Consider the following 12,847-nt stretch of genomic DNA (forward strand, 5'->3'; position numbering starts at 1 on the left):
CTAAAGCAACTCTAAAGTGTTATGGTTTGACAAAGCTGGGTTGGTGATAGGTATACAGGGATTTGTTTTTATTGTTCTTTTTTTGTGTGGTCGAATTATTTCATTTACAAGGGATTTGATAGGGGAGATATATCTGAAACCTCCCCTTCAGATTTTGCTCCTGCTGCCACTGCTTTACTGTGCCTTTTGAAAGAACTCTGATCATTCACTTAGGTTCCCACACCTGAAAGGTAGATTTCTGTGGTGCTTGATTCGGCTTCCTGGCACTCAGAGGCTCATCAAACTAATGGACGTGACTTTATTCCTTCTGACAATAAGTGTGCTTATTTGGTGATTTTCTCATTTTGTCCAGAGCTCATTAGCTGAGCTCCAGTGGTACCTGACACCATGGTAACCACAGTGAGAGGCTTGAGGCTTTCCTTCACAGAGCTGTAAGATGAGAGTGGGCAGAGGGAGTGTTTGTTCAGTTCCTCTGAAATTATTTCAGAACTGCAGTTCTCTGCACAGCCACTCTGTGATCTGGACGTTAAAGAGAATTCTCGATCATTTCTGAAAATGGCAACAGTGTTTCTAATAGAGGAAGCCCAGGAACTTGAATCTTCTCCACAGGCCTGGGTGTCTTGCAGTTACAGCTTCTATTGCTTGACATTTGGTAAGCTTACCACTCATTGGTCTCATCCTCCCGAACAGGAAAGCTCATCTCTAGGATTGCTTTAAAAGTATAAAATGAAAGTGTATTTACCAAGTATGTTGAAATTATTTTTTCAAATGGCTACTACTTTACTCTGAGCTGTTAATAACTCATTCTTAATCCTTTTAAAGGAGATATTCCTAATTGTATTTCTTCCTTGATCATTGCAAGCCAGGACAATGAAAACATCTCAGTGTCTCTGTCTTCTAAATATAAGACTTACCCTTTGTTAGGTCTTAGGAGAAATTTCTAAAATCCTACTGATTTAGGATCCTACTAAAAGTTTTTTCTCTTAAATTGTAAATTTGACTGTGGCTCTAGCAGAGGTTGGATTAGGTAGTAAGGACATAATGGTTGGAGTGGGATTAGACACACAACTTTTAACACTTAATAAGAACATAAATTAACTCATTATTAGTTGAATTATTTAGTGCTTAAATTGGGGCTGAAGATCATCCCCTGAGTCATTTATGAAATTAATATGTATTTACTCAGCAAACATGGTTTGAATGCTTGATATCAGTGTAAGGTGTGACAGTGCTGTTGTAAAGTGGGAGCATTGAAAAGGACCTAAGTGCATCTAAACCAAGCCTTGTGTTGAGTGGGAGATTGAAGCCCCTTGTGTTAAGAGTGCACTAGAGTCTGGTCCAGGTTTGAGGTGCCACCTGAGCTAGGCTTGTCACAGACTTGGGAGTTGCTCAGCTGTACCACCTAGGACTTCTGAGTATGGGTGTAAGGTTCTTGTTACTTATGTTGTAGTCATCTGAGATTTGTATATTTCCTATAGTTGTATATTTTATTACAACAGTTTTCCAGCAGATGGCATTCAAGTGCCTTGAGGAAGAGGCACCTTTTTCTTATTCACACAGGAGCCCTGGTGTGAAGTCAGTCACTTGAATCAGGAAGGACAAGAAGGTTAATGGAGCAGAATGAAAAAAAGAAGCAGAGTTAGGGCCTTGCTTAACTGAAGAATATGGCAGAAACAGAAATAAAGCCTAAGAGATGGTGAAGGAAGCACAAGAGAAATAATTTTATTTACTTGTGCAAATAGTGTCTTTGCCACAGCAGTGTTACGTGTGAGCGTTTAGATTTAGATGTTGGTTCCAGGTGGGATTTGAGTTCTGATACATTACTGTGTTTCCAAGAACTGTCTGCAGTGGTTTTAAATCGCCCATTTCCCAAGGTCACTGAAAGTGATACAGGATCTCAGCTGTAGTTACGCAGATGAGGGAGGGAATTCCAGCTGTGACACACTTCGGTACTCTGGCTCCTCCCCTCATGAGAGACATAGGCCCACGCCTAGAACTATTTCTCTAGGAAATGTGGAGTTGGAAGGAAATGCCTGTTTGTTCCCAATTACTCACCAGGAATCAGGGACTTCCTCATCTTTTTCTTTCGCTAATAGTTTCCCCTCAAAAATCATCCTTTCTTCATGGCACAGTGACCAGAGCCTAGACTTAGAGTCAGAGGCTCAGAGTCTAGCTACTGGCTTGTTTGTAATCTGGGGCAAGTTTGGGTGTATTTCCATCGACTGAAAGAGAGGATGGATCTCATCTCACCAGATTATCTTAAGCGGAAGAATTACTTGAAAACTGCTCTGTATGCTGTGAAGTCCAGGAGCTGCGGAAGAGGGAGGAAGTGTGCACAGCTCCCACACTGTTTATAGAAACCCCCACGCTAAGATCTTCGGGACTTCACCCTCACTGCTAAAGAAAAAACCCAGGGAGCCAGTGCCTAAAAAGTCTGCGGTGTGAATGGAACAGTTTCACATTCTTTGGGCAGAGGGCCTGCTGGCTCTCCAGCTACCGCCCTGACTTTGTCTAAGCACAGGCAGGTGAACCGAGCAGCATCCGTTTTCTTTGATATTGAAGAAAGAAGGAGTGTCTTAAGAGGAAATGTCTTTTTCTTATCAGGTAAGGAGAGCTGCTTCGAGAGAATTGTGTCGAGGTTTGGAAAAAAAGTCACATATGTAGTGATTGGAGATGGACGAGATGAAGAAATTGCAGCCAAACAGGTAACCAGGGCAAAAAACATAGTCTATATGCGAATACATTGAGCAATTAGAAGAATCCTAAAACTCGGAAATAGCGATCTATTGTGCATTTACACTGTTTTCCCTTCCTCTCCCATTTTTTCTTTCTTTTTTAAAAAATGTATTTGGCTGCGCTGGGTCTTAGTTGCGGCATACAGGGTCTTTTAGCTGTGGCATGCAGACTCCTATTTGTGGCTTGTGGGATTTAGTTCCCCGACCAGGGATTGAATCCAGGCCCCTGCATTGGGAGCATGGAGTTTAAGCCACTGAACCGCAGGGAAGCCCCCATTTTTCTTTTGTCAAGAAAAGCAGAAGGGTCATTCCCCCGCCCCCGCCCCGCCCCATGCAGTTTTCCTTGTAAGTTATTAGATCCTCCCCTTTTCTCTCCTCCCTGCCATGCTAAAAATCTTAAAATGTTTGAGCCCTCCTACAAGGAGCCCACATAATTAAACCTGATGTTGGCCTCATCTTCATCTTACAGGGCAATGCTTTCTCAAGAGGGTGAGACTCCACTACCAAAAAGACCAATCATTCAGACTTTTCTAGGGTTTGGATTCTCAAAAAACCAGTGCAATCAACTGGGAGTTGTTTAGAGAAAGTCCTGCCTGCTCCTGAGCCCTGGAAAAATTATCCCGATGTTAACCTCCTTGCTAAGCACTCCCAACTCCAGGTCATCCCTTTTTAATATGGGGAACAGCAGATGAAAAAGTCTTGGCTATGAAGATATGTTCACGTCTCATTGCACCCATTTATTAGCTCTGTGACTTTGGACAGTTTACTTACTCTCTTTGAGAGTCTACATCTGCTAAATGGACCTACAGAAGTTCTTTCCCTCTCCACCTCAGTTTTCTTCCAGCAGTTTCTTAGACATGGAGGCACTGGGTTGCCAGCTAGAACCATCTGCCCTGATTTTTTCCATCTAGCTAACACACAAACCTTCGGCAGCTGTTAATGAATTGGTAGTCAGTGGCATTAATACCTAATTACGTTTTCATTTGCCACTCTAGATAGCAATTCAAGGACTTTCTTCAAGGGTTTGTTTTTGGTTTTTTTTTTCATATGTTATCTCCAAAACTTTAATTTTAAAGTGCTTGTTACCCTCTGGGGAACTCACTAGTGGATGTAGGCGCTGCTGCTTCTTGGTCTAAAGAAGGGAATGGGGAAGATAACAGCTCAAGTATTATCAGACTTCATGTCTCCAAGTAGATGCCGTAGGCTATAGCCAGTGGCAAATGTCTTAGAGCTCCATCCAGGTCAGTCTCCTCCCTATGAGGGATCTTTTCTGCAGCTTCTTTGCCAGACTTTCTGTCAAGTCCTTGCTTGAGTATACCTGAGGATGAGCAAACTGCTTCTCAGGTATCCTGTTCCACTGTGGAGTCGTTCAGGTTCTTAGAATGTTCCTCCTTCCATTGAACGTAACATTTCTCCTTTGCTTCCTGTTCATCTCGTACTGCTAAGCACAAGTCGTCTTCCTCTCTTTTTTTCTTTTTCTTCTTTTTCGGCTGTGATGGGTATTTTTGTTGAAGTGTGCAAGGGCTTCTCTGTAGGTGCGATACATAGGCTTCTCTTAATTGCTCAGCACAGGCTCTAGAGGGCACAGGCTTCAGTAATTGGAGCATTTGGGATCTTAGTTCCCTCACCAGGGATCGCATTGGAAGATAGATTCTTAACCACTGGACACCAGGGAAGCCCTCCTCTTCTGTATATTAAAGACCTTTAAAAATACTATATGTGAGCAGTAGGCTTGAAAAAGCACTGAGCTCCATGCCAAAAGAACTGTGTTCTCGGGACTTTCAATATTCCAGGTCACTTGCAACCAGTGTGAACAAGATGATTAGTAAAGCTAACCTCCATCGACTTGATAGAACATGTTTTCCACCACTCACGTTTTTCAAAGCTTTTCTTTAAAATGTGGCTTCCAGAATGGCACACAGTATTCTGTACATGACTGATCACCTAAGATAGTGGGATTATTATTTCCTTTTTTTAAAATGTAAATTTACTTATTTTAATTGGAGGCTAATTACTTTTCAATATTGTATTGGTTTTGCCATACATCAACATGAATCCGCCCTGGGTATACACGTGTTCCCCATCCTGAACCCCCTCCTCCCACCTCCCGCCCCATACCATCCCTCTGGGTCATCCCAATGCACCAGCCCCAAGCATCCTATATCATGCATCGAACCTGGACTATTATTTCCTTGATCTCTATGTTGTGCATCTTGGTCATGAACAAGATTTGGGCCTGCAGCTCTGCACCTAATAGAAAAATAGACTATTTGTAAGAAAATGTTCAGTTCATTCGCTCAGTCGTGTCCAATTTTTTGCAACCCCATGAACTACAGCACGCCAGGCCTCCCTGTCACCAACTTCCAGAGTCCACCCAAACTCGTGTCCATTGAGTCGATGATGTCATCCAACCGTATCATCGTCTGTCATCCCCTTCTCCTCCTGCCCTTAATCTTTCCCAGCATCAGAGTCTTTTCACATGAGTCAGCTCTTCGCATCAGGTGGCCAAAGTATTAGAGTTTCAGCTTCAACATCAGTCCTTCCAGTGAACACCCAGGACTGATCTCCTTTAGGATAGACTGGTTGTATCTCCTTGCAGTCCAAGGGACTCTCAAGAGTCTTCTCCAACACCACAGTTGAAAAGCATCAATTCTTTAGCATTCAGCTTTCTTCACAGTCCAACTCTCACATCCATACATGACCACTGGAAAAACCATAGCCTTGACTAGACAGACCTTTGTTGGCAAAGTAATGTCTCTGCTTTTTAATATGCTGTCTAGGTTGGTCGTAACTTTTCTTCCAAGGAGTAAGCGTCTTTTAATTTCATGGCTGCAATTGCCATCTGCAGTGATTCTGGAGCCTAGAAAAATAAAGTCAGCCACTGTTTCCACTGTTTTCCCATCTGTTTCCCATGAAGTGAGGGGACCGGATGCCATGATCTTCGTTTTCTGAATGTTGGGTTTTAAGCCAACTTTTTCACTCTCCTCTTTTACTTTCATCAAGAGGCTTTTTAGTTCTTCTTCACTTTCTGCCATAAGGATGGTGTCATCTGCATATCTGAGGTTATTGATATTTCTCCTAGCAATCTTGATTCCAGCTTGTGCTTCTTCCAGCCCAGTGTTTCTCATGATATACTCTGCATATAAGTTAAATAAGCAGGGTGACAATATATAGCCTTGATGTACTCCTTTTCCTATTTGGAACCAGTCTGTTGTTCCATGTCCTGTTCTAACTGTTGCTTCCTGACATGCATACAGGTTTCTCAACAGGCAGGTCAGGTGGTCTGGTATTCCCATCTCTTTCAGAATTTTCCACAGTTTATTGTGATCCACACAATCAGAGGCTTTGGCATAGTCAATAAAGCAGAAATAGATGTTTTTTTCTGGAACTCTCTTGCTTTCTCAATGATCCAGCAGATGTTGACAATTTGATCTCTGGTTCCTCTGCCTTTTCTAAAACCAGCTTGAACATCTGGAAGTTCATGGTTCACATATTGCGGAAGCCTGGCTTGGAGAATTTTGAGCATTACTTTACTAGCGTGTGAGATGAGTGCAATTGTGTGGTAGTTTGAGCATTCTTTGGCATTGCCTTTCTTTGGGATTGGAATGAAAACTGACCTTTTCCAGTCCTGTGGCCACTGCTGAGTTTTCCCAATTTGCTGGCATATTGAGTGCAGCACTTTCACAGCATCATCTTTTAGGATTTGAAATAGCTCAACTGGAATTCCATCATCTCCACTAGCTTTGTTCATAGTGATGCTTCCTTCCTAAGGCCCACTTGACTTCACATTCCAGGATCTATGTGAAAATGTAATATTACAAAATAATATTATATTAATACTGATTTCTTACATGGGTCATCTTACTTGATCTGAGTATCCTACATCGTATCTAGAACAAGTATATCTCAAAGCACAGAGTTACCGCTGAAACCTAATTAAAATCGCTCACATATGTTACGTGTATACAAAGTCCTTACGTGCTTGCGCAGTCGCTCACTCATGTCCAACTCTTTGCAAGCCACGGACTGCATGCAGCCCACCAGACTCCTCTGTCCATGGAATTTTCCAAGTAAGGATATTGGAGTGGGTTGCCATTTCTTACTCCAGAGTATCTTCCCGACACAGGGCAGGGATCAAACCCACGTCTCCTACATTGGCAGGTGGATTCCTGACCACTGTGCCACAGGGGAAGCACAAAGTCCTTATACATATTTGATCAGTGTAATGATCTTACAATGTGGGTAGCAGTAGAGAGGGTTCCAAGTACTTTGGGGAGAGGTCTGTGGAGGAAGGGGTATGGATGAATATGAGCTCCCAGAAGAAGTTGAGTTAACCAGTTACCCCTGCTCCCCTTCCAGCACAACATGCCCTTCTGGAGGATCACAAACCACGGAGACCTGGTGTCCCTCCACCAGGCTTTGGAGCTTGATTTTCTCTAAAAACTGGAATGAAGAGCCTTCCCCATGAGCTCCTTTTCACTCCTTGAAGGGAGCTGGAGACCGGAACCAACTGGGAATTCTCTCTCTCTTTCTCCATGGAATGCTGGCGAGAACACAATCAAAACCAACAGCTGCAAGAGATGAAGCTGATTTTTGCTATGCGTGAGCTGCAGCCCCGTGTTCATCCTCGCACAGGAGCGGGAGATAGTTGGATTGAGAGAACAATAGACTCACCGCAGCTACAGTGCTTTTAATTCTTCTGGTTTTTTGTTTGTTTGTTTGTTTTATTTTGTTTCAGAAAAATGAAGAAAAAGAAAAGGAAATCCTTGGGGCAGAGTTGCACTCTGCATCCATGACCAGATTGAGAACTGCTATTAACTTGTGGTGATAGGATAAACGCAGCAGACGTTTATAATAACATCTCTTGCAGTCTTTATAATCTCCTTAGCTGTAGAACATACTCCCAGTGAATGTATATGTTATTTTTATAGGTAAGGGTCTGGTCTCTCTGAAGCAGATTCCCCTCCCCCTTTCTTTTTCTAGCAAGAAAGGGTTGTGTAAAGTTTCCTTGGAAAATCGTAACTGAAATGTCTGAGATACCTCTCTGTGACAGTAGCACCTCCTTAGCTGCTCCAGTGGTCTGCTCGCGAGGCTGGGCTCCTTCCCACTCTTCCACCTCCTGGTTGGCTAAACTGTAGGGCCTGGGACACTGATTAATTTTAGACTTTGCTGTTTCCCATCCTAAAAGCCTTAGTCCCCTTCCCAATCCCTCTCCCTTTTTGACCAAATGGCACAACCCTAGAAACTGTTCTTAGTAAATTTTCAGCCTTCAGCTTGACTCTTCGTCAAAGCTAACGAGGGCTTACCTTCAAACTGGAGAGAAGACCTAAGGCTTCTTAGGAATTTCCACTTCTTTGGCCCTTGAAACAGGAAGATTCCAACTTTTTCTCCTGCAGAGAAGCGCCCTTCCCCAGCAGAGGCCATCCCCACCGGGCCTCCCCCTTCTTAGTCATCAGTGCCAGGCTAGTCCACCCTCTGCACCTCATATCCACCCCCACACACAGCTCTGGCCGGTCCCCAGGCTTTGGACGCAAGTAGTCAAATCAAGTCTGAGAAAAGGCCCATAACCGCATTTTGGCCAAAACTACTAAGGGATTTGACTTCATGCCCTGAATCCTTTAAGCCCTGTGAGTGGTGTCCTGGGCATGTACCCAGATCTCGGCCTGAAACTGAAGACCAAATGGCTGTGATCAAAGCCCAGTTTTCCCATGGGATCCGCCTCCCACTTCTCAAGTCCCTTTCTAAAATGGGAAACTCGAAAGCCAGAAAAACTCACCTGATTTAAATGAGGTTGTAGATCCCCTACGCCATGCCTGAAAACTCAACCATGGGCCAAATGCAGGAACATCTCCCAGCCTGACCTCTGGGAAGTTGGGTGGGTGCCCAGACATGAGTCACAACCTTCAGTCCAGCTGTATTTGTGGATGCCCCACCCTCCATGAGCAGCCTGGGCAGTGCTCAGGCCGCATAAACTTCCTTAGAGCTCAGGAAGTTTAGCCTCTCCCAGGTGGCATGGAGAGAGGTGATTTTATAAGTACCTCAGAGAGGTGCAGTCTGGGTCCTTAGCAGGTGGCATCCTTGACCAACCACAGCCATCACTGCTTACACTCAGAGGTTCAGCGTATCCACTTGGGGATGCTCCCAGCACAAAAGGGGCCAGATTCCCTCTAATGCCAGATCACCCAGAGAAAGGCTGGTGTACACATTCCTTCAGAACGGATTGAGAAAGTGCTTCGTAACTCAGTCGTAGGGAAGAGGTGTTTGGAGAGGAGCTCAAATCAGTGCTCATCACCAAGCTGCCTCTTCGGCCTGTTTCCTTTGGACGGGGGAGGATATATAGTCTGAGGCAGACCTGTTTGGTCCGAGTTCACCATAGTTGCCCAGATGCTGCTCTGTCTTGCTTGATAATTGATCTTAGCGTGCTCTAGGGTGCATGGTGGATCCTTACTTCCAGGCCCCTCCACGCCCACCCCATCCTGCCAGTAGAGCTGTTCGTTTCTTGCCCTGCGCATAGGCCACCCGGCTGGTGCTGTGCTTCAGGCTGGTGAGACTGCAGAGCGGTCCGCGCATCATGCACACAAGTACACACGCGCACACACACACACACTTTCCTCTGCTTGCCTGCTGGGAGCTCTTTGTTCCTAGAGTATGACTTGGGACTCCTTTTTCGATGGCCTTTTCCCTCCCGCTCTGACTGCCCAGCTTAGGTCTTTGCAAAAGGAACTTGAAACTGGCTAAGAGAAGTGAGGACGCTCCCTGGGCAGTGCCGTCTTTGCTCTTTTCTGGTTGTTCAGAGGGCAGACAGAAAATGGGAGCTTCCTGGCTCCTCTTTGCCAAAATGAATCATCCAGGGAACCCAGTGCTCTTCAGTAAACCTGGTTTCCTCCACAGCAGAGATCCAGAGGAAAGCAAGTGGCCAGCACAGCAAGCTCTTGGAGGCTGAGGTCCAAAGGACACCATGGGTCCTTCTCATTTAGGGGGAAGCCCTCTACTAGAAAGAGTCCCTGCCCGATGAGTCCCTTTCCCAGCTGGGCACCGTGGGTTCTATAAGATGGGTCTGCACGTTTCATGGTGAGAGCTGGGCCATCTCGAGTAAGGGATCTGGAATTGTCAGCTGTGTCCTGGGTCTAAGAGGTGGTTTTCCTTTCGAATGTAAAACTGACTGTGCCTTAGCATCACCCTGTTCGGTGCCCCTGGGGCACCAGGTGGTGGCCAGGAGAGTGGATGCCTGCTCCAGATCTAGATGCCTAGTGGGGCTTTTATTTGGTTTGGGTTATTTCTGTCTTCTGCTCTGCAACTGGGGGGAGCAAACCTAGAGTCCCAGGAGACTTTGTGCCACAGCTTGTTCGCAGTTTACACAAACTTGTTCGCGTTAAAGATCCAAGCAGAATCTGATGGGCCAACTCCAGCTGCAGCATATGGAGCTTCTCAATGTTCACTGCCTTGAATGGGTGTCAGTGCCACTGAACCAAGGGGGAGAGGGGTTAAGGGGTGGAGCCACACACTCCCTCTCCCTGGGGGAGTGATGGCTGAAACCGTGGGGTGGTGAGCTTCGGGCCTTCCTCTCCTTGCTCCTGCAGAAGGGGGCATTAGGACCCCTCTTAAGCCAAGCTTCTGTTTCTCACCACTAAATCAGTTTCCCTTTTCATTCAAAAGTTGAAACCCCAAATACTCAAGCTGTAGAAGCCAAATTGAAATTCCTAGGTTTTGAAATATCTTAAGATAACCATGAGACAACATCTAATTCTGGCCCACCTCTGATCAGCAGGCCCTGTCCCTCCTCTCCCAAGTCAGAGAGCTCTAGCACACAAGGTTACTTGGCTAGTTCCTAATGCACTGATGGGAGCCATCCCATTAAGGACGACTTCTACTCAAAACATGACCCTCTGGACTTCAGGTGCCTCATTTATCAGGAAAAGGCATTGATTGGATATATTTATGTGACTGCGGGCATTTGTGGCTGTCGAGTCCTTGACCATAATGTTATATGTAATGGGAACTATCTTATAAACTTGAAAAAATAAAGTTTTTATTTTCTATATGGTTTGCTCCTGTGTCTTTTCTGGGTAGGATCAACCCAGTTGCCTAGCTGAGCAGGCTCCTGAGTCAGGCTTCAAAAAAAATATGCAGAGCTCATTAGAAAGATGGCACCCTCTTAATAACTTCATCATTAATTTCACCAAAAAACAACAACAAAACTAGCCGTTCAGTACAGATAAATGAGAAAATAAAAATTTTAAAATAATTTTCAAGGGAAAGTTTCTCTCAATTCTTTCGAAAAATATTGCTTTTCAAAGTTTAGGACTGGAATGCCAAGAGATTTCATTTGCTGTCAAATGTGCTGAAATTTAATTACTAAGAAATCAATACCTTGCTGTGCTGAGCTTAAAATGCAAAAGCAATAAAGCCGACAAACTGATCTCAAACTGTTTGATTGGCTTGTTTTCATGTTACATTGGCTAATTTTTTCTCTTCATTTTTTTAGATTTGAGTCAGACTTTTCATTGGTCTGGAAAACGAGTCCTTTTGCCTTTTATTCCAAATAAGATTAGAATTGGATTCTAGCTTCCAAATACCATCCATGTCAGACTATAAGATATATTTTTCCCCAGATAAATTCCCTCAGAGAAGAGGAGGTTTTCTTGTATACTGGGGCATTAAATCTTTTGCTCAGAAGGTGCATATTTTGAGCTGAGCCACACTGTGTAGTTGAAGTAAACTTGTTCATTACTCTGAAGTACATCAGAGTATCAATTACCTTTTGAGCCCAAAGAGCAAAACATCTCCTCTTCCAAAAGGTGTAATATCTGCACATTTCTCAAGAATCTTTCCAGTGGCAAGTTAAAATGAGCAAATCAAGAGTTTATTCTTCAAAAACAAGGTTCTTAACATTAAAAAAAAATAGAAGTCTTCGAAAGAAATTTTTAATTGCAAGTAATATCACTGTCATCTTTTTAAAATTCTTGATTCTGTACTTATTTACAAATGAAACCACTCAATTCCACAGCTTTTTAAGCTACAGGCCTATTCTCCTCATTTGACAGTTTCATCTAAAGGGAGTCTATGTAGATGAGGGCTTAGCCAAGATGATCTCCCCTGAGCCTAGTCTTCCACATATCACAGGAAGAAGTAGAGAAAACTAAATGTAGGAAGTATTTCTATTTTACTGAAGTATAATTGATAGCAAGTATTCATTTGAGTGGACTCCTTAAGAACCTCTTACGTTTGCGGCTAGGTTGGCCACTAAGACCAGGGATTTCTAAAGGTCAGGCCTGGCCTCCTCAGGTCTCAACCCTTGATATTCCCTCTGAATTGAGAAGAAAAACAATTTTGCTTTTGTGTGTATGTTTAAATATATTCAATTGAATGGTCTTTTTTTGAAGTTAAATATCCTTTCATAAGGTGATAGATAATAGATGGTGGTAGTTTTTACTGCCCTTTTATATATATATACACATATATACTAATACGTAGTACTTTTAAAATATTTTATTATTTCTTATTTATTTGGCTGTGCCAGGTCTTAGTTGCAACATGAGGGATCTTCAGTTTTCATTGTGGCATGTAAACTCTCAGTTGCGGCGTGTGGGGTCTAGTTCCCTGACCACAGACCGAACCCAGGCAGGCCCTCTGCTTTGGGAGCACGGAGTCAGCCACAGGACCACCAGAGAGGTCCTGACTACCCTTTTTCATTAAAATTAACTTGGCAAACATGTTGGTCATTTTACTGGTTCATGAAATTCAAATGTCTGGAAATCATTGAACTGAGTGATCCTGGAGATGCTTTCTGCCTCTACCATTCTGTGTGTATAAAAAGCACCAGCATCATCTTCCCACAGCCTCTCTGCTCCCAGCCCTCATCTCTGTCAGCCTTGGCCCCAGGCCAACATGACTGCTAGAAGCCCTCCTTCATCCAGGCACCGCTGCCTTGGCATCCAGGATAAAGCACACGTGCACCCTCACCTCCTTGAGGGCTCATCATTTTCTCAGGGAGGCCTTGCCAGCCATTCTATATTAAATTATATCAATAACTCCCACCCCTAACACACACACTTCCCCTACCTTCTTTTTCTTTGAGCACTTAACACTGTCTGATAGACTCTCTGTTTATT

General features: G+C 43.9%; 1 protein-coding gene across 2 annotated transcripts in view; it reads left to right on the plus strand.

The window, feature by feature from the left end:
* Nucleotides 1-10,774, plus strand: part of EYA3 (EYA transcriptional coactivator and phosphatase 3) — a 94,980-nt gene extending 84,206 nt beyond the window's left edge. For both annotated transcript variants that reach the window (XM_052657934.1, XM_052657941.1), the window contains 2 exons: nucleotides 2,605-2,705; nucleotides 7,095-10,774. In XM_052657934.1, coding sequence (XP_052513894.1) covers nucleotides 2,605-2,705; nucleotides 7,095-7,175 — 182 coding nt within the window. In that variant the 3' untranslated portion in view covers nucleotides 7,176-10,774. The remainder of the gene's footprint in view (nucleotides 1-2,604; nucleotides 2,706-7,094) is intronic.
* Nucleotides 10,775-12,847: the final 2,073 nt, after the last annotated feature.

Source organism: Budorcas taxicolor, chromosome 2, assembly GCF_023091745.1.
Source record: "Budorcas taxicolor isolate Tak-1 chromosome 2, Takin1.1, whole genome shotgun sequence".
NCBI lineage: Eukaryota > Metazoa > Chordata > Mammalia > Artiodactyla > Bovidae > Budorcas > Budorcas taxicolor.